This window comes from Oreochromis niloticus, linkage group LG15 (genome assembly GCF_001858045.2).
Source record: "Oreochromis niloticus isolate F11D_XX linkage group LG15, O_niloticus_UMD_NMBU, whole genome shotgun sequence".
In the NCBI taxonomy this organism is placed as follows: Eukaryota; Metazoa; Chordata; class Actinopteri; order Cichliformes; family Cichlidae; genus Oreochromis; species Oreochromis niloticus.
Genome location: NC_031980.2, coordinates 12,082,125 through 12,104,388, shown reverse-complemented (window position 1 = coordinate 12,104,388; position 22,264 = coordinate 12,082,125). Strand labels below are relative to the sequence as shown.

General features: G+C 41.0%; 1 protein-coding gene and 1 long non-coding RNA gene across 3 annotated transcripts in view; one reads left to right on the top strand and one right to left on the bottom strand.

Moving 5' to 3' along the window:
• Nucleotides 1-22,264, top strand: part of afg1lb (AFG1 like ATPase b) — a 31,485-nt gene that overhangs the window by 7,810 nt on the left and 1,411 nt on the right. Inside the window, exons 6-11 of one of the 2 annotated variants that reach the window (XM_005454747.4) lie at nt 3,304-3,403; nt 8,776-8,834; nt 16,315-16,397; nt 17,081-17,151; nt 18,020-18,120; nt 18,976-19,116. In XM_005454747.4, coding sequence (XP_005454804.1) covers nt 3,304-3,403; nt 8,776-8,834; nt 16,315-16,397; nt 17,081-17,151; nt 18,020-18,120; nt 18,976-19,116 — 555 coding nt within the window. The remainder of the gene's footprint in view (nt 1-3,303; nt 3,404-8,775; nt 8,835-16,314; nt 16,398-17,080; nt 17,152-18,019; nt 18,121-18,975; nt 19,117-22,264) is intronic. The other variant, XM_025899151.1, reaches the window with a different exon arrangement.
• LOC112842483 (uncharacterized) lies at nt 10,026-16,285 on the bottom strand. Its single transcript, XR_003214265.1, has 2 exons — nt 13,300-16,285; nt 10,026-13,213 (listed from the first exon to the last, which is right to left on the bottom strand). It is a non-coding gene; the product is annotated as an uncharacterized LOC112842483 (long non-coding RNA).

Sequence of the window (22,264 nt, the reverse complement as noted above, 5' to 3'; positions counted from 1 at the left end):
TTTATATATTTTTGGCATGCTATTGTTTACATGTGCTATTAATATAAACAGGGATACGTGTCTGTCAAGTCAGGCTGGGGATTATTTTGTTTCATAAATAATATCTGTGTGCTTTTTCCTAGTTTTAAAAGAGGTCACAAAGAGAAAAGAGATAACTGGGAGTTTTCAAGTTTTATTCCATAATATTTCACATTGTTTAGAGTGAATCTGACTAGTTGTCTTTTACCAAAGTGTTGATTTATTGTACAACAACCCAACTGAATGCTGGGGTCAGCAGAAACTCACAAATCAGACATCTTAAAATCTTTAAAGAATAAAACAAAGCGATAAACTGCTGTTTATTTCCTGCAGTTGGCAGCAGTTGCTTTTTCTTTCAAGATAAGGAACTAGAAAAAACTTGTTCAATGTTGCACTCTGTGTATTTTGAGTTCAGAGTTGAGTGCGTCTCCTGTTAAGACAACTGTGTGCTTCTAATCCGAATAAAAAACAGGACTGGGGACACCTAGTGGCCTCTTTTAAATATAGCACAATTGCAAAATGACTTCCAGTTGTATTTTCTCTCTTTAACGTGGAGTTTAGTTATAGTTTACTAGGACAGATAAAGGTACATTGTTTAGTCTCACAATAGTTTGCTCTCAAACCATTACAGCCACACTGTACACAACTAAAGGACCCCCTTGAGTCATTAGAGATGCACAAAGTTCTCACCATTAGAGGTGAGAACCACTACTGAGGCTGTCTACTCTCTGTGAGATTGTTAGTCATTCACTGCAGTGAAGAAAAACACGTGTTTCTGCGTTCATCAATAGCCAGCCAAACACATCTGTTAGCAGCACAATGTTGCTCCTTTTACTGATATCATTACAGTTAATGCCAGCAGGTCAGAGGTCACAGAAGGTGCAGTTGCTCCCTCTAATCACTCTCCGTGCATCTGCGTGGATCAAGAGCCGCTCCTTTCATCTGGCCGTCTTTCACATTTTAAACCGCGGCGCTGTTTGTGCATTCTCATTGATTTGTTTTGTTTGCTGTCGCCAGCTTTGCTGTTTTCGCTTGTCGACTGTTGCTACCGGTGAATGGCGGGGGAAACAAGTAGACATGTGCGCGTTGTTTGTGATGCATAAATAAGAGGTTGCGAGGTTGGGAGAGTTGGGGGTTTGGGGTGGGGGGGTGCGAGGGTCTATACCAATCAGCATCCTCCACCACTCAGCCATGCAAATGAAGCTCTGGGTATCAGTCGCACTCTCCTGCTTCCTTAAGTGAGTGGAGCTAGAAAGCGACTGGCTGCGGCGGGTCAGATGGATCTTATCCTCTTAAATGCTAATGACATTTTTCCATTCTCTTCATTAGCGCCGTGCCATTATCAGTAATTTGTAGCCCCCCCCCCCCCCCCCCCCCCCCCCGCCAGCTCTCCTCCCCTCCTTCCTTTTGCGACCCCTACCCGGCTCCCCTAATGAATACTCGCCATTGAGAGGTCCAAGATGGAAAGATGGGTAGAGAGTGAGAAAGAACGTGGAAGAGTGAGAAGAAAACGCTCGAGCATCATTGTCTCAGGGCCTCAGTCACTGTGCAGCCTCTGTGAAATTGCTCATAGGTTGTGTACATAAAGAGGTGTAACATCAAAAGAGGTTTAATTTGGCACCCGTGTGCCTCGCTGTAAACTGACAGCCGCTTGAGTAATTGGATGCTCATTTAAATATCGGCAATGGCTGACAGAGATTGCACCATTATTTTTTGTGCTCCACAAGTGCTACATCAGTCCCCCTCCACCTTTCTCATCCTGTGGGTACCCATTCTCTTTCCCTCTTCCCCTAGTCATTCAGCAATCAATATTGCCCCTCATACTATGCCCGTGTGGAGGGCACATGAATAAACAAATCCATGTTGTATAAAAGGTCATTTTTAAATGATTCTTTTGAAATGAAAATAAAATCCTGTGGTCGCAGGAAATGGGGGCCCCTTCAGAGAGACACTGAGCCTTGGCTTTCTGTTGATTCTCATTACACGAACACACAGTCACACACACACACGCTAATTTGATGCCCTTAGCCACCTCTCCTTAGCAAAATCAAGGCTTTAACACAAATGTTAATCAAGTATTGGCAAGGGCAGTGGGGCTAATATGCAAAAAGCAGAAGACTCTCCAGAGTCTGAAAGGAGGCATATGCTGTGGGTATGGCCATCAGAAGTGCCTGTTATATACAGGAAAGTAGGTAAGAGGGAATAAGAGGAGAGGGCGGGACAGATGCATGACTGCAAAGTCTTTCTTTTATTCAAGACATTTTCTTTTAGGGTTTTTAAAAAAGAAAAGTACTTAAAGGGTCAAGAATTAGGCATTACCGTGAGGCGGTAAATCTCTATCAATTTTTATGCCGATTTCAGACCAATATTTTTCTCACAATGGATTTCTGTTTGTGCATTTTTACATCTTCTTGGCAGGAAACATTTTTATTTAACAGGATATAAATGACAGTTGACATGAGATCGACAACTTTAAGTTACCAGAGAGGTTGGAAATCCTTTGTGCCCAACTTTCATCGGTCGATCATCACGTTAAAGAAATGTCGCTTTGACAACCGCCAATCACAGGGTAACATTTCTCCCTTTATAGGTGTTCAAAAGAACAACATAGGTTTGAGAGAGAGAGACACAGACGAGAGAATAAGAACAAAAGTGAGAGCACTGGATTAGTAATAGAAAGGTCAGAGCTCTTCATTTAACAGCTAGCGACTCATAAACGTCCTTGCTTCAGTGTTGTCATCGACCTTTGTTCATTGTGGACTCATGGAAATGATGTAGATGAAAAAGGCAGCAGACAGTTGAATTGGATTTATGTATTGTAACACCGTATAGCCTTGTGTCTAGTACATACAACACACATGCACACTTTAATATGCCTTTATGTGGACATGCTTTGATAGAAGCTTTGTCTGCCGTCATGACCCCAGTCCTGCCTCGCATTGCTTTGTTTTTATTATTCTTTCATTCCTCTTGTTTTTCGGCTTCGTTGATTAGCTCAGGTCTTTTTCCTCGCCTCAGCTATTCCACTCAACGGAAGGCCAGTTCTTGACCATTTGCAGCAAATTTAAGTGCCTGAGCTGTGTGTTTGCATCCATGTGTATACACGCAAGTTCGGTTGGCAATGACCACACAAAAAGGACTGAATGAGCACACCTGAATGACACTGATCAACATGGAGTGTTGATGGCATGTTGTGACCTCAAACACACTCGTCCACACACACAGGTGTGGCAAGAAAGGAATAATATGAGATGCTCCTCGACTTCTCTGGCTCTCTTCAATCAGGTGGCGGACATCGCCGACGCCATGATCCTGAAGCAGCTGTTTGAGACGCTGTTTAAAACTGGAGTGGTGGTGGTGGCTACCTCCAACAGACCCCCTGATGGTATGACCAGCAAACATTTAATGCACGTTTTAGCTATTCCTTATTAATTATATTGTTGTAGTCTGTAGCAATAATAATATATCTTGTGCATGTCTTCCCATTCTACTTCTTTTCTTAAAATTTTATTTAAAGCAATGAGTTTGAAACCAAGAGAGTCAGCTGTAATTTTAGCGTCTCAGCAGAAAACACTGTCAACACCAAGATAAATGGTTATGACTACAAATTGTCAGTAATATAGATATTGAAGTGAGAGATAATAATGAAATCTCAAAATAGAAGAAATTTGATGTCTTTTATTGCAGCTTCCAAACATGTAGTTTCAAGCTTTATCATCTTCATGAGTCTGAAAACTGTTCATTTGGGGAAATTTAGCTCCATTAATAATCGGAGAGTGCCAGTGAAAAGCTAATATACACTCAACTGATATTTCATTAGGTAAACCACTCTAGCAATGGGTTGAACACCCTTTTCCTTTCAGAGCTGTTTTAATTCTTTGTGGCACAGATTCACCACGTTAACATGATTGCGTCATGCAGTTGATGCAGATTTATCAGCTGCACATCTGTGATGCAACTCTATTGGTGCTTTATTGGATTGAGATCTGATGACTGTGGAGGCCATTTGAATACAATAACCTCAATTTATTGTCCAAGAAAACAGTTTGAGATGATCTGCGGTTTGTTATATGGCGCATTAACCTGCTGGAATCGGCCATGAGAAGATGATACACTGCGTTCATAAAGAGATGGACGTGATCAGCAACAAGATTCAGAGAGGCTGTAGCAGTAAAGTGATGCTGAGCTGATACAAAGTAAATATCCCCCACACCATTACATCACCAGCAGCAGCCTAAACTATTGATAAAGCACTGGATGGAGCCACTTCATCTTGTTTACTGTTGAAATGTTGCAGCAGAAATTGAGACTCGGACCAATTTTGGTGAGTCTGTGCAAATTCAAGCTTCAGTTTCCTGTATACCCTTCCTACTTCAAGGTTTCATATGATGTACATTCAGAGAAGCTCTTCTGCATAACTTGGTTGTAACAGCAAGTTTTGCTATTAGTTCCGCTCTTCTCTGATCTCCGACATTAACAAGACATTTTGAACTGCAGAAATGGTGCTCACTAGATATTTCCTCTGTTTCACTCTGTGCAGGCAAACCATCAGAAAATCAGCAGTTCCTGAAATATTCAGACCAAACACCATACGAAACTCAAAATCACTTTCCTTCCCCTTTCTAATGCATCTAATGTTTGAACTTCAGCAGGTCGACTTGACTCTATATGCCTCTATACGCCTGAGTTTTCCCTGAGTTTCTTCCCTGTGATTGAGTAATTGGATATCTGTATTAACAAAAGGTTGAATAGGTGTACCTAAAGTTGCCAGTGAGTGTACTTACAACCATAGATTACTTTATTTTGACCACAATTGTCTTCAAAATACTTTTCTCCTGCAAGAACTGAACCAGCTGCATCCTGTTCACAGCAATTGACCAAAAGAAACACCTCACCTCTCCCGCCTAGACATGACGCCATCTTTTAACAGGCTTTGATGTTGCATTTACTGCCCGCAGAGCAAGGATGGAGAAGGAATTAGCAAGTGATCAACGTGGAGATAAATGCATGATGTGCTATCTAAGGTCTTCATCGTCTCTGGGTACATGTAATGTCGATGTCTCAAAGCCTTGAGTGGGTACGGAGTGGATGGCAACAAGGTGGCTCTCATGGACAAAGATGTGCGTCTCTGATATTTACTAGCTATTAAGAACAAAGCCCCAAACCAGGCAAACTTGATAGAGAGGCTACTTGGTATTAATTACATGGTTAATGGAACTCTAAAAGCCATAGGAGACAACTAGACATGAAAGGCATGCATTTTCTGTGTTTATTGATGTGGAGATGCTAGTATCAAAAAGCCCTAGACATGCTTGGAGGGGGAATTCAGAGATAGGTTTGTGCTAGAACGTTCAGTGTTTTGTTGTTTGATGGGGGTTTAATGCAGCTGAAGAGGGATGGAGGGATAAATGGTGTCTTTTTTTTTTAGATTGGGGGGCATTATAGTTGATAGCATGCAGTTTACATTAGCCCATTTAATTCCACTGATCGCAAATGTTTTTAATTATTAGGCTCTATTGAATTATGTATTAATCCAGTTCCAGTAAAGTGTGCAGTGGCACATGTCTCCTCACTCATTAGCAGTGCTGCTCTGGCCTTGTCACCTGCTGACACACTACTTTGTTTCCTGTTCTGTGTTGACTGGGCTGATGCTGTTGAGTCTACATATGCTAGCTTAGCAGTAGCTTAACTCACTAGACTTGAAGTAGCAACAAATGCAACTCAGTGCCTCTTATTATGTTATGCTTATAGTGAGTACAAAGCTAGCAATAGAAGACCAGAAAAACAAATCAACTATTACCATATACTTTACACTTGTACTCTGTCATTGTCTTCTGTCTTCCAGCCCTCATTACCTGAGAAACTTAACAATTCCATGTAAAATTGCATGCAAAAAATGCACGCAGACAGGTCTAAAAGTGAAAGAGTAAAAGTAGGGAAGGTAAATTAATTTAAATACCTGGGATCAACCATCCAAAGTGACAGAGAGTGCACAGGAGAGGTGAACAGGAGAGTTCAGACAGTGTGGATCAGATGTCAAGGGTGATTTGTGACAGAAGGATAGAATCAGGAGTGAAAAGTTTACAAGATGTTAGTAAGACCTGTTATGATGTATACCCTGGAGACGCTGGTGCTGACAAAAAGACAGCAGATGGAGCTGGAGGTGGCAGATTTGAAATGTTAAAGAGGTGAGATGGTTTGGACATGTGCAGAGAAGGGATATTAAATGTATTGGACAAAGGGCATTAAATATGGAGCTGCAGGAGGACAAAAGGACAGGAGGAAAAGAGGAAGACCCCAGACAAGTTTCATGAATTTAGTGAAGGCGGGCATATGATTCTAAGAATAGGGTGAGCTGGAGGCAGGTGATCCGCTATGGAGATCGAAAGAAGAGGAAGATTACAAAAATGGACTAATGGTTCTAGATTCCACATTCTGAAGCCTCAGTGTTAGCATTTTGGCCGTAGTCATGTTAAGTTTCTGTGTGTTTGTTGGTTTGTTAAGGTTAGTGCTGAGCAACAGACTAATGAAACACTTCATAGAATTGTAGAATGATCTATATTTTTTCAGATAGTTATATTAAAATGCTCCAAAATGCACAGAACAGAGATTTAGTAGAGTGACCCCAATTAGCAGAGATGGGGTCTAGTAGTAGTCAGTCTATGCTGACTGACTACAGATTCCTGTGTTGGGCCTTATCAAAAGTGTCAAAACCCCTACCTCCTAAAGTTGACCTCCTCTGAGTTGAGGCTATAAACGTTTTTTTGTATTGGACTGTAATTCACTCACTTTTGGACATGAGAAAACTCCAGTTACTAGTACTTCCACTTTAGCTCCATTTTTCAGCTCTGGAGGCTGGTGCTTTGTCAGTCCCAGGTAAAAATGTAGAAATTCACACCAGCAATAAACATGTTTACAAAAGGCTTGTACAAAAAATAATCTACCTTACACAGGCCTTTAAATTGGGTGAATACATTTAATTACAATGTCATTATTTATTTTTAAAAGCCAAGCCAAACTTTAGAAGGTGTGTGTGAAAAATTAAGAACATCTGTACTGTTTCTATAGGAATTAAGAGGGTAACTAGTGGCCAGGTTGTACTAATCAAATGTAGCTGATTAACTGATCATCAGTAAGTGTGAGCATCTGCTAAAGTGAGCATTTGCCAGAGTTTTGGCAGTTTGCTAGTATGGAGCATTCAGGTGTTTGTTAATACAGTGCAGGAGGAAAAATATCAGCAGTGATCTTAAAGCAATTGCTGTTGCTTCCCTTTACTGTGGGAAGAATTATAAGGCCATTTAAAAACAATTTGAAGTTTATTATTTTAGACTGAGGAAGATTATTCACAGAAAAACGTTATGTAACGTTAGTATGACTTGTTTGGAAGGGTTACCAGAAGAAAGGAACATGGCAGCACAGCTTATGTTTGCAGAGTTGCACCTAAACAAACCACAAGACTTCTAGAAAAAGTCCTTTGGAGAGACTTGACCATAGTGGAAATGGTTGACCATAATGCACAGCACATTTTATGAAATCCAAACACAACATACCAGCACAAACACCTCAAGCACGGCAGGTGAAGGGTGTTTTGCAGCCACGCGATCTGGGAGCCGTGCAGTCATGAGCTCTTCTGTATCCCAAAGTATTTTAGAGTCACATGTGAGAAATGTGTTTCTGTAACAAGAAATGATCTCAAGCACAGCAGCAAATCTAAAACAGATTAGCTGAAAAAAGAAAAAAAACAATGTGTTGCAAAGGCCCAGTCAAAGTCCACATCTCAACCTGATTTAAATGCTTTGGTTGGACCTTAAGAGAGCTGTACATAAACAAATGCCCCCAACAAACTTAACAATTACTAACACAATTACTGCAGTGAATGTTCAGTTTTTCACACACCGCTTCTGCATCGTGGGTTAGTTTTTGTTAAGTAAATAATGACATGTGTAATACATCATGAGTTGGTGTTTGCATCTGGTTGTATTTACCTCATTTTAGGAAATTCTACAAGCACTAGATAATTTTTCAAATATATCTTAACATGTAAAATATTAGAGTTGAAATAGGGTGTGCCTTCTTTTTTCATTATTTTTTATTAAACATTATGTAGTTTCTCATCGGTATAGCAGCAATCATACTCACTACACAGACTTAGTATTTGCACCAATAAAGGAAAGAAAATGTACGTCCCAAAACACTGAACTCTCTTCCTTAAACCTTTGGTATATTCCAGTCTCATAGGGAACAGTCCATTACAGTATAGAAGTTATTAAGCAAAGGTTATTTTTGTGTCAGGTCCTACTGTAGTAAGCTTAAGTCCAAACATCAACAACAGCCACTTGTTTGCATTTGCAGCTGGAGAGAGCTTGAGCCTCGCTGTGTGTGTGTCTTTGTCCCTGTTTGTGTGTGAATCCCTATCTGTTTTATCTGTCTATCAGGGATGCTACTTCAGATGTAATTTGTTCCAGCCGAGCTAATTGAAACCTCTATTCAGCGAGCTGCTGTGGACATTGTCCGTGCTGAAAAGGCGACAGTCCTTTCTCTGGCCACCATTGTTTGGGAATGTAATGAATTTTATGTTGCTGCCGCTGCCGGTAGAGAAATCCATTTTTCTCCCCTGGTCCCAGTCCTTTTGTCGTGCCTCCCCACCCATCCTTCAGTTCATCAATAGCCACTTTATCTGCCAATCTGTGGCGGGGGGATGACATTATTAGAAGGCTAAACAGCAGCTCTAATACAGGCCCTCCCTTCCTCTTTCAGATCTGTACAAAAACGGACTTCAGAGGAACACCTTCCTACCTTTCATCGATGTGCTGAAGGTAGAGACAAAGTCATCCCTCTCTCTTGTCTTTCTAATTTATTCAGTTGTTTATCTCGCGCGCACACACACATACACGGACACACACTTGCATGTATGCCTCTGTGTCCGTCTTTTTGCAAGTTGCTCTTAGTGGTTTGATGTTTTCTGCTTCATGGATGCTTCACACAGTGTCACAAAGCTGTCTTTGATCATACCAGGGCACACTGAAAGACTCACAGAGAGAGAAAGGCGGAGAGAGATGGAAAAGAGTGTGAGTGGGTACAGGTAATGTGAATGGGAGAGTGGGAGATGGGTGGACTAGCTGTGACTGACCCAGACTGCTTGCATTTCAAAAGTAGAGGGGGGTGGTGGGCGGGGTGTGGAGCGGAGAAGAGGAGCGATGTGATGGTTAGCATTTCTAGCGAAAAATCTACTTTGCAATTTAAGCAGGTAGCACCATTATCCTGCCTGCATCCCAGATGATCATTGATGTGTTTGGAGTGATCGTGATCATAAATAATTGCATATTAATTTGTTGTCATGCATTTTGCAACAGAGGAGGGCAGCATTCTTGCGCCTTTTATTGGTATTTTGTCTGAATAGTAAAGGCAAGCGTTGGCACTGCTGCAATTTTTGGGCAAGATAGGAACTGAAAGTAAGCAGGTTTGCGTTATTACAAATTTAAAACTGAGAACCACTCCTCTGACACTAAATGTAATGTATAAACTCATAATTGAATAATATGAAGTCCTGTAAGCATGACGTGTGCAACTTTCCAGCGTCATATAATCACAGTGATGCCATTGTTTTGTTATGTAGGACAGCCAGTAATTAATAATAAGTTCTAATTTACCAAAACTAAGAGTTTCCTTAATGCCCCAGGTTGACCACGCTGACTTTATTAGGGACTCCCTATAGAACATATTGTTATATATTATGACCTTTAGTTTGAATACAGACATTTTTTACACACACACAGTCACATAAGCAGTGCTCGGCTAAGGTCTGGCTCAGGCACACTCCTGGTATGAAGTAGTAGATAAATGCTCTCTTGTGAGTGCGCTGAAAAACGCCACTCATACTGCTACTTGAATTTTGTGGCTTTTTGAATGAAATTGTTGTTAAATTCTCATTATTATTTGTCATGCCTCATTTGCTTTTAATAGGACCTTTTACACAGGATTATACACATACAATAATAAACGCCTTATTATTGAGTTTTGGTTTATTTTTGAAAACAAATGCATTCATTTTTGTTCATACTATGATGGGGATTTTGTTAAAGAAATACAATACATGATATAGAACATAGTCACTCATGCTAATTTAGGCTTGGTTGTTTATAAAATGACTTAACATGGCATTGCCTCTGAATATATTCAGGTATCACAGTATTTTTAACCATAAAACTCCAGTTTAGCTCTGATATAATAAATAATCTGTTGCATTACAAACGTTAAAGTGAATATATGTGCAAAATACAGGCAATCTAACCTGACCAGAGTCATCAAACCACTGGAACATTAAACACACACACATTTGAAGTCAAACCCACTAAAAGTTGCATAGAGTCTTGAAATCACCCTGCACCCCACCCGCTAACCCAGCAGCAGCAGCACCCTTGCCCTCTCTAATCCACCCTCATCAAGGTCCTGAATGCCTGCTGTCCCTCTCTGCCCCATACTGGCTCCTCTCTTTCAGGATACCATGTTTTCCTTTGTGAGGCCATCTGGTTGGAGGCTTTGGGGGTATTTTTTAGGTGGGGTGCTATGGATTCTCTATAGTGATCTGTCCTGTAAAGTTAAAGCTTGCTAACTAGCTGACCCTTAATAGATTGAATGAATGCTCGCAGGGAGCAGCGGTGCAGGTTCCCCTGACTCGACGAGGATCGCCTCCGCATGTGCGTGCCAGCGTGTGTTTCTATGGTGAGTGCAGGAGAGAAAAGAGGGTGTTAACATATAAAAATAGCCTCTGACCTCTTCCCCTCATCACCTGAGCCAGAGTGGTAAGGGTTAATCCGCCACTTTTGTCCGCCTGGGATGACGTCTTTATCTAACTGTTGACTTCTGATTAGTTGGGTCACCTTTCCTTCTGCGGCTCCCGATCCTCCACAATCATCCAGTTTTATATTCAAAAAATGATTTAATGACTTGCAACGCATGGGCTACGTACAACTTCATTTAATCCAGAAGACGCTGTTTATTTTTTTATTGTTCATCATTTAGTTTGTTTGCTATTTTTCATCCACACAGTCGTTTGTAATTTCTCGTCCTTTGTAGCATCTCTGTAGACTCCATTTGTGAGTCTATTCAGTTGTTCCGGCTTCTTTTTCTTTGCAGCCGCTGCAAAGCTCGTAGTTTTGTGAAATACAGGGTTTGGGGTTTTTTCTTCTTTTTTCTTCTTTTTTTTTTAATGGATGCTGCCAGTATTGTAACGAAGACACTCTTTCTCTCTCTCGCAAACTGTCCTCGCTCTCCACTCCACTTTTCATTGCCCATCCTCTCTCTCCACCCCTCTATCCCCACTCTTTATTCTATCACTATCCTGTTCTGCTCGCTGGCTTTACTCACCCAAGGTCAGGTCTCTGTATTTTGGTAGCAGAATAGTGACTTTATTTTCCCTCCACTTGTTCGATTGCAGTTGCGCACAAAGCTGCCGAGGGGAGAAAAACATGACAACAACCCTGAGGCAACTTTGAGTATCTCTGAGTTTCTATCTGTTTTTAACCCTTCTTTTGATCCACTTTCCATCTCTTTTTTTTGTGTCACTGTCAATAATGGCTCTGTGCTGAGCAGTTGGTGATGAGAGAAAATGAAATATATAAATCAAAACAGAATGACAAAGAGAGAAAGGGGAAAACTGAAGAATGAGAGGGACGTGGTCCTCCACTGAAGACCTTGGTAAGAAGGACCGCGTGTGAAGAGCTGGAAGAGTTCAAATCAAATAGATTTTGATATTTGATGACAGTCATTGTCTTTTAAAACATTTAATGGCAGCATGCTTCGAGGGCAAAGCTCACTTCTTTCATATCAGTTTCTCTCTCTGTCTGTTCTGAAACCTGAACAAGGGGTGATAGGACAAATCGATTTCTTTTAAGCACAAAGAATCAAACCAGGATCCTAATTGTTACCTAAATTTTAATTATTGCAGTTACCTTGGTTCCGTTTGGGCAAATGATGTTTTCCTGTTTTCTATCAGAGTGTTCAGATGTCAGATGTGTAATAGTAAGCATGTACAAATATAGAAATGTCTTTTAATTCGACTTTTATGGGAAGCGTTTTTGCCTTTGCTAGTCACAGTAGAGACAACCAGGAAATCAGGGAAAACAGTAGAGGTCAAGCCACCCCGGAAGTGACATAAAGTCAAGCTCCGCTCCCAGTAGATCAGCTGATCTCAGTGGGAGCCCACATCATCTGGCAAGCTGACTAAACTTACTAAAGTCACATGTGCAAGCCACTTTGCAAACCATGTTCACCCTACCTCCTCCATTCTATTGGCCATCTGAATCACTGTGACATCTTTATCTACTGATGCCTGCTCTGTTGTCTTCTTGCTGCTTTCAAAGCCCACAGGAGGAGGTCCCAGAACAGAACTGTACCACCAAATATAAGTGACCGCACATGGAAACAACAATTTTTGGCTACAGTGGTCCTAACAGAAATTATATTCTGACACTAACTTTATGTATATTAGTGACATCAATACCCTCTTGAATGTCAGATTTGAATTATTTGCATCCATTTTAATACACCAGATAATTATAGTTATTCACTAATCAGTGTCTTTATAGGCAGCAGACTAAGGCAGAACACAATCTAACTCGAGACCGAGGTGCTGGGGAGAATTATATGTAAAAAAAAGTTTTACAAAGTCAGCGGTACAAAATCTCAGATGGACTGTGGGTAGTACGGACAGGTTTTCACAGTGCGCAGAACAAAAATGATGAAGTCTCTTATTTAATTGTGCTGTTTCTTTTTTAATTGTGCACATAAAGTCCTGCAGGTTTAAAAGACTGCAATGCTAAATTGTTGAAATCTTCTTGTAAAGGTCTTGCAGGTTTATACTATACAAGATGATCAGAGAGCAATTTTTGTAAAAATGTAAGGTTTGTAATAAACTGTGTGGAGCCCATGTTTTGCTCGCGTCTGTCACGATCAACAAATGGAGCCTCTGTTGGCCAGGTGCAGGTAGCACAACCCTCCCCGAGTTACCGTTTTGGTTCGGTCCTGGGCCAACGAAACTCGAGGGGTTGAGAGCGGGGGGTCCGGTAGGGTCCTGGATCACAAAAGATGGGGCCTCCAACTCAAACGATGTTTCCCCAAGAGGAGCAGCCGAGGCAGGAGAAGGTTGTGAGAACGACCCTGCAGAACAATCCATCGCCGGCCCAAGGCAGTCACACTTTAAGGGAATAGATCATTAGGTGTAATTAGGGTGTTCACATTGTCACGTACCCCCCCAGACGGCCCAAGAATGAATAAAATCACCAGATACACCCCCAGCCGGCTCACATGCGTGCACGCACACACACTAACTAAGCAGCTCCCCAGTTAGTGAAAACACTTTGATGTCAGAAGAGTCGTCCAGAACTTGCCAGCATAAAGGCACTGTTTTAAGCCCCCCCTCCACATCTCTCTCCCTCTCTCTCGACCCCTCTGTCCCTGCCACCTCCCACTTTTTTTTTCTGTCCCTCCACACAAGGCTGTAAGACACACACGGATGAATGAACGACAACCTTTCCCCTCCTCCCCTCACCCCCCTCCAACCCCCGTCTCTTTTTCAGCCTTCCCACCCTGCATTTCTTTGAGGCCTGGTCAATTCTCCAGGCCAAACAAAAAAAAAAGAGAGAAAAAAAAAAGCATCAAATGTTTTCTGCTGCTGGGTAATGAGGGAGTGGACCTCATCAGGGCCCAATAGTCAGCTATCCTTGGCTTTTGTTGCAGCTCAATGGCACCGCGCTCTTTGAAAAACTCAAAAGCAACTTTTTGAGGAGTAAAGGATAGAGAAAGATATGTCATGGAGGGAGCGGGCACAGAGGGGAGTGGAGGGAGCAGGGGGTAAAAAAAAAAAGCCACTCTGTTTTTATGCTAAACGGCTGTCCAGTGAGAGCAGTGGACAGCTCGGACAATGACATGATTGGAGCTACATGTGTTTGGATGACTTTCTTCTAAAGAGTCTCTGATTCTCATGTCTGTCATCTCTCTCTTGTGTCTGAGCCGGTGAATGCATCCGTGCGAGCAGGGGAACTCTTAATTTGCTGCTTTTCTGTGAATCGGCGACACGTTTGCCAGGTTTTTACACCACTAGTTTAAAAAGCTAATATTGTTGCCTGATGGTAATAAACCTTAGGGCTGCACTTCTTTTCTTTTTATGGTTTAATCTGTCACGTGTCTTAATAATGATTAAAATAACAAAAAAAATGCAGATTGGAGTTTCTTTTAATTTAATTAACAAGACAAAATCTAAAGAGGTGATCATTCAGAAAATACTACAAAATTCCATTAGAAAAACTTAAAAGTATTGCAAATGGATAAATTAATCCAATTTTGAGCCTATAAAATTACTAAATAAAAAAAACAGACTGCAAACTTGTGACAAACAAATTTGTTACAACCTAAATATTTTCTCAACTTGAAGCATTTTTATAATTTTTCCTTAAAATAAATGACCACCTCTTCTATCCTTCCACCTGACGAAAGAAAAAAAAAGCTGTTACTCCACTATTTGTACGTCGCCATTCCCCGATTAAACTGAAGGGACTGTTTAAGACGAGATTAAAAGTTGCAAAGTAGACTGACTACATTCGCGAGAGGAGGATGTCGGTGGCGGCGTCGGGGTGCGGGGAGGCTGCAAAACCACAATGTGTAGGCGGATAAAAATCTTAGAGGAGTGAGAACTTGACAATCCCCTCAAGATGGATAATCAAGTAATGACCCGCGAGGCCTCAGCCTCATCTGATTATAAATAACCAATGGAATCATCATCACTGATTGTGTTTCCATTCCTCCTTCTTTTCCCCTCTCGTATTTGCACCTCGCTCCTCCGTCAAGAAACGCAACAGCCGCCTTTGCCGTAGGTACGTTAGAGACGAGGTTCATAAAGGGAGGGAGTTGAAGATGGCAGGAGAAAAGACAAACTGAGATACTAATGATGTGGCGGCAATAGTGACAAGTTTTTTTTTCCTTCTTTTTTTTTCTTTTCTGGAGGGACTATTTACCCGTTGGTGGGGTCACAGTAGGTTGATGAAATGACACCTCCCTTTTGTGCGTGGGGGAGGGCGAGTTTGTCAGGTTGTTATTAAGCCTGATTCAGCCAATTGGCTCAGAGTGGGAACCCCGTTTGTGTGAGCGGACACGGAGATAAAAAGTTGACAGCAGAGAAGAATAGAGTATTTCCGTCCCCTTGCTTTGTGATGATTACTAATTATCCTGCAGCTTAAGGAGGCCAGTGGCAGAAATTCACTGATTTCATAATTTACTGGAGCTGTCGCTGAATACTCAGTCAGCCGATGATGGCTTGGATGGGATGATATGCAGTTCCTCTCTTTTCTTTGATAGAATAGTGGAGATGATGATTATAGTTTGTGCTGTACTCCCTGACATGAATCCTGTTGACGTTTTACTCTATGTGGAAAAGTTTGAACCCTGCATCGCAGGTTCACCCCTGCTGTAACGCACTTGAATAGCTGCAGAACAATGGATCGGCTCGGCAAACCGAGAACAGCTGACACAAAATCCCAAAGCTGCCGGAGGATAGGAGATAAGATGCCGGCTGCCTTCTGTGATGCCTCGTTATTTAATTTAATACTTTTTAGGGTTGTTCTGTATCCATTTTAGTGTGAAAGAAGTGAAGACACAAAGCTCTGATTGTCCACTTTACAGGGTTGCCATATTAACAATGCATCATCAAGACAAATCAAACTGTCACAGTGATTTAAACCTAAAGAAGTGCAATATGTTTTAGCATTTCTGTCAGCAACCACCAATATGAAAATCAGAGCTAAACGAAAAATGTACCAAGTTCTGATATTTCTTTAATTTTCCTTATCTTTTTATCAAATAAAAGGACAAGAATAATTGATTAGGTTTGTTAGATAAAGCCTGACACATCTTAGACTGTCAGTGTTGTCCAGAAAGATTAAAATCTCCTTGCGACAAACACGGAAACTGTATTTTATTTTGTTGTCAGTCACACAGGATGTCCTGCTGCTGTAAATGCTCACGGGCTCAACGAAGCTGATGCTAAAAGTTGTCTCTAAATTAGTAATTTACATAATATTATGGGGCGAAAAGAGCACAAATAACACCAAGCTCATGGGCAAATGTTATCCTCAATAGACAGCAAACAGATTTTTCTTTAAACTATACAACACTTCACATTTTAAATGGAAGTAGGTTAATTGGATTATTGTGGATGCTGGAATTTAAACGTTTGTCCTACTGTATGCTGTGTGTGTGTGTGTGTGTGTGTGTGTGTGTGTGTGTGTGTGTGCATGTCAACAGGAATACTGCCACACCGTCTGCTTAGACACAGGGATTGACTACAGGAAGCTTGGCGAGGCTGCAGCAGGGAAACTTTACTACCTGTAAGACACACAAACACGCTACCTCTCTGCTTCCCTCTTTATAGTCCGCCTCAGCCCAGAGTTTGTGCGGAGGCTGGGTTGAGTTCACATTAAACTGCATTAAACACACACACACGCACACAAACACAGGAAATGCTTGTGCACATCATGTAGTTTGGGCAGAAAGAAAAGGCAAACAGATGAATAAATGAGGGAGACGCAGGCTGGGAGGTTTATAAAGACCTGCATTACCTTGAGAGATCCATGAAAAGAATAAAAAGAGGAATCAATAGAATATGAGAAAAGGGCAGAGCTTTAAAAGCTAGTTTTCTATTTTCCTTGTTACATATGCGCTGTTAGGAACTCGCGCACGCAGGCAAACAAGTGCTTTCGTCTTTTCACTGTATGTAAATAGAGTACATCACACCCTTTTACCTGGAGTTAAAACACAAGCACACACGCAGACACGGACACACACACTTCACAATCTCATTTCGACGTGTATTCACAGGCTAATGCTTGTGTTTAGAGCCTAACATCCTGTTTTTTACCGATGGAGTGAAAAGCTAAGTACCCCTCTCCCCTGCTCTCCTTGCTGCCACCGTTTGATGTGGCCACTTCAGCATTATTAATTTCATATCCTATTATTTCCTTTCTGTTTCGTTGCCTGTGTGTGCGCGCGCTGGTGCATGTGTGTTGTGCAGCACAGGGGAGCCTGGTGCAGAGGCCTTCTTGGATGCACTGTTTGAAGAGCTCTCATTAAGACAAAAGAGTGGTAAGGGCATTTAAGGAAGACAATGCATTTTAGAAAGATTGATTATTTTTTACTTTTGTTCTGTGACACAAGGACACGTCAAAATTACACATTTTGTAATATTTATATATATGAAAGATAAAAGAAAATACCAAAATCAACAGTGTTGACAACAATTAGACAAATCATCAATGTCTACCTTAATTTGTCTCACATTTATCCTTTCTTAGTATTTAAGGCTCAAAAATAGATTTAAATTTTTTATTTTAATGTTGTTGTCTTTTTAAATTCCCAAAACAGCTGGGGACTTTGAAGACCATGATTTTTCAATCATACAGGATTATCTAGTGCATCTTCTGAAGGTTTTTTTTAACTGCTAATATTCATGTCACCCAAGCCCACGAGACGGCTCACTCGCCTACTTCAAATAGTTCTGTTACAACAATAGAAGTCTGTGGCACTTAGAAATAACATTTATCAGGGTTAAACTACACAGATAGTACAATTATACATTTTTTGGGCTATTTTTGATGCTTTTCGTGTAATTTTTTTATATGTTGTAATTCAACAGGAAAAAACAAAAGCTGCACAATTCTAAATTAAAAACAAAATCTAGACTTGAACTTAGATTTTTAAAATTACTGGGCCTTAAGGGTTGTTTTTTTAACGCTGTGAAATTTTATGATTTAATTGTATAGTAAATAGTTTTTTAGTAGTAAACAATATTTTTTCGTTATGTTTTCTTTTGTTTTGTCTTATATTAGAGGTTAAAAGATCAAAATTCGTGAATGTGTAGTAAAGCAAACTTCATAAATATACTACCTTTTAACCTAACTACATGTATATACTGTAGCCATTGTACATTGTGTGTGTGTGTGCGTTTCCATAGCTACAGGTCCCCGGGTGCTCTCAGTGCTGGGCAGAGATGTGACTCTAGAAAAGACCTGCGGAACCGTGGCTGACTGTACCTTTGATGAGCTGTGCGGCAGAGTGAGTATTGTTACAATCGATTAATTTGTCATTATTGTGCAGCAAAACAGGCTGATACATAACTACACTTAACATCTTTTGGCTACATAAAACTTAAAGAGTAAAACAAGGAGTGTTTTAAGGTAAGCTTTTCTTGGTTTTTAGCTTTAACACAACAGTTACTCGCTGTATAGATAAAGAACAGATTAGAACTGCTTGATGGCATTTAAAACAGCCTGTGACCTCTGACCAAAGTCAAACCACATCCTTCTTCTTGTTCTTTTTTTTTTTTACTACCGAGACACACAAAATCCACTCATTACTAATCAAAACTGCTCAAATTCGAAGCACTTCTCTTGTCCCTGTATTACCTCTATGCTCTGTTTATTGTCCGGGCCTTTGAACTGGATGAGGTATTTTCTGCTCAATGTCAAAAAGAAAGTCTATTGACATTTTTATGATTAGTTGTGCCCACTGCGCCTCAAAAAGGAAGTGTGTAGTGTGTGCAAAGTCTCAACCCTGATGGACAGCAGCGAGTTTTAGAAGGCATGTGAGCTTCAAGGCTTCCTCTGGCATATGTTGGCGAGTCCTCATTAATTTTAAGAGCAATCAGCCTGAATGGCAAAGAACCAAGGACGAGGACGAAAATTACAACAGCGAGAACCTTTTTGCACAAGGTGCCCTCACTTCACAGTTGTCATTTTTTCAGGCCATGTGTGCAGAGTGCAGAAATTCACAGTGCCCGTACCCGTTTATGGAGCAGCTGTGCACATGTGCAAAGCTGAAATCTTTGCTGTGTTCTTTTGTGGTGTGCTGTCTGTTTGAAGCTCGGGTCTGACTTTGTTTCAGTATCTCACACGCTCTGTTGTTCTCCAGGCTTTGGGTGCCAGCGATTACCTGGAGATGGCACGGCTCTTCGACACAGTGTTCATCCGCCGCGTTCCCGTGCTGACGCTGTCGATGAAGGATCAGGCCAGACGCTTTACCACCCTCATAGACAACTTCTATGACAAAAAGGTGAAAACAAAAAAAAAGAAAAGAATGAAAGGCATGGATTCTATTACACTCGTGTCTTACCGAAGGATTTCTAATGCAGCTTTTCTGCCTTTATTTACAACTGCTTAGAAATCTTCCCACATTACATCCATAAAAGTGTTGGATGTGTTGGACATCTCAGTTCAAAACCAAGAGTGTGTAATATAAAATAGTCGACTCTTGGCTTCCAACAAGATATATATACACTAAAAAAGTTTGGACACACCTTCTCATTTAATGGTTTTTCCTTATTTTCATGACTATTTACATTGTAGATTCTCACTGAAGGCATCAAAACTATGAATGAACACATATGGAATTATGTAGTCAACAAAAAAGTCTGAAATAACTCAGAACATGTTTTATATTTTAGATTCTTCTTTCATTACAGCTTTGCACACTCTTGGCATTTTCTCAGTGAGCTTCATTTGGTCGTCACCTGAAATGGTTTTCCAACAGTCTTGAGGGAGTTCCCAGAGATGCTGAGCACTTGTTGGTCCTTTTGCCTTCACTCTGCGCTCCATCTCATCCCAAACAATCTCGATTGGGTTTAGGTCAGGTGACTGTGGAGGCCATCTTGCACAGCACTCCATCACTCTTCTTCTTGGTCAAATAGCCCTTACACAGCCTGGAGGTGTGTTTGGGGTCATTAGCCTGTTTAAAAATAAATGATGGTCCAACTAAACGCAAACCCGATGGGATGGCATGTCACTGCAGGATGCTGTGGTAGCCATGCTGGTTCGGTGTGTCTTCAATATTGAATAAATCACCAACAGTGTCACCAGCAAAGCACCCCCACACCATCACACCTCCTCCTCCATGCTTCACGTTGGGAACATTCATGTAGAGACCATCCGTTCACCTTTTTTGCATCGCACAAAGACACGGCGGATAGAACCAAAGATCTCAAATTTGGACTCATCAGACCAGATTTCCACTGGTCTAATGTCCATTCCTTGTGTTTCTTGGCCCAAACAAATCTCTTCTGCTGATTGCTTTTCCTTAGTAGTTTCTTAGCAGCTATTTGACCATAAAGGCCTGATGGACACAATCTCCTCTAGGCTCTAATCAGAGGTGCTGCTAACTTGCGATTTCTGAGGCTGGTGACTCGGATGAATTCATCTTCAGCATCAGAGGTGACTCTTGGGGGGGGTCCTCCTCGTATGAGCCAGTTTCATCGTAGCGATTGATGGTTTGTGCGACTGCACTTGGGGGCACATTCAGAGTTTTAGCAATTTTTGGACTGACTTACCTTCACTTCTTAAAGTAATGATGGACTGTCATTTCTCTTTATTTAGCTGATTGGTTCTTGCCATAATATGAATTCTAACGGTTGTCAAATAGGGTTGTCAGCTGTGTACCAACCTGACTTCTGCACAACAAAACTGATGGTCCAAACCCCATTAAGAAGGCAAGAAATTCCACAAATGAACCCTGATAAGGTACACCTGTGAAGTGAAAACCATTTCAGGTGACTACATCATGAAGCTCACTGAGAGAAGACCAAGGGTTTTGTTGCACTGTCAACAAATAAAGGGTGGCTAGTCTGAGGAATCTAAAATATAAAACATATTTAGTTTAAAGTTATTTATCATTTTTTTCTTTGCTACATAATTCCATATATCTTGTTTCATGTATTTGACATCTTCAGTATGTATCTACAATGTAGAAAGTAGTAAAAATTAAGTAAAACCATTAAATGAGAAGGAGGAGGAGCATTAGAGTTACCACAGAGTTTTCTCCACCTGGGTGCACCTACATCTCTAGACAGCTGTGTTGGTGACATGCTGCTAAAGGCCATCATACTCCACCTTTGACAGTGGTCCAGCCTGACTCTCTGAAGCTTTGGATGTTTAATCATGGTATGCTTATGAGCATCCTGAACACTGAAAGGCAGCCTTGGCAGAATCTGTCCAGAGCTCTGGATAAATATGAATATGTTGTGGTGATCTTTGGTGATATATGAATGCTACTGAAGCTGTATATCAAGAGCAACCCTACTGCCCCAGTCCTTTCCTGGAGAAAGAGGTTTTGGGAAGCCTTGTGATGTCATGTTGCTACGTCACTCTCCTGGCTTGATAAATTGAATGAGGTGTCAACCGTGGAGCTAGTCATGCCTCCATGTATATGCTCCCTTGGGTCACTGCAGTCTTGCACCCTGACAGGTTGTGTTGGATGTTAGCATTGGTGCTGCTTGATGGAGGTTTCAGGTTTAGCCTGTTGCCCTGTGATGAAAGGTGAGTCTTGCTTGTGGCATTTTCCACAGTGGGTTTCCATGTCATCCAGTTTCCATGTGAACCATCAGAGGTGCTTTGTATTATTCTTAATCATCCACAAACATCTCTTTTCAGTCTCTTTGTTGGCCTTGGATCAGAAATTTGGAACTCCTTCGTAGCTGAACTGAATCTGCATTACACTTTCCTGACAGTCTTGCTAATGGACTTACACATCCAAGTACCTGTCACTTTTATGCTGTTCAGGCAGACTTCTGTAAGCCACAGTCAGTGGGCTCTCTTGCTTCAGGCCGATTCTTGCCTTTCCTTTGCTCGCAGTCCAGGGCAATGAATGGAATCAGCAGCTGGAGTCCTACCCAGACACACAGAGAAGCGTGTTGGTATTTTGTTTTTTTTAGATGTAAGAGTCTTTTTTGTTTGCTGGCTACAGGTAGGAAACTTTTACTTTACCAACTTTTGGTGCCACATCATCTTTTGGTACAGTGAAAGTGATTAAAGCCCAGCTAATGACCTGGTAATGGAAATATATACACCAATACAGGTACCTGTGATAGGCCAACATCATCATTAGGATTATTTTGGACAATAAATATATCAGTCAGGCTCCAGTGGGGCTACTATCACACTTTGTTTATTCCAATAAGTTTACCTTAGTTGAATTTTTCCAAGTCCTTTGTGAATTTTTTAGGGGTTTTTCATTTGTTTGATTGGATTTTTTTTGCAAAATGCTCCATTCAGCACTGAAAAAAGTATTTACTAAAAGGGCTAAACTCCTCAACACTGTGCCAGCCTCATAACAGGTAACTTCATACTCACTGATTTGTTACCTTTTAACCCCATATTATATTCAATTTAATTTTAGTTATATAGCACCAAGTCACAACAACAATCACCTA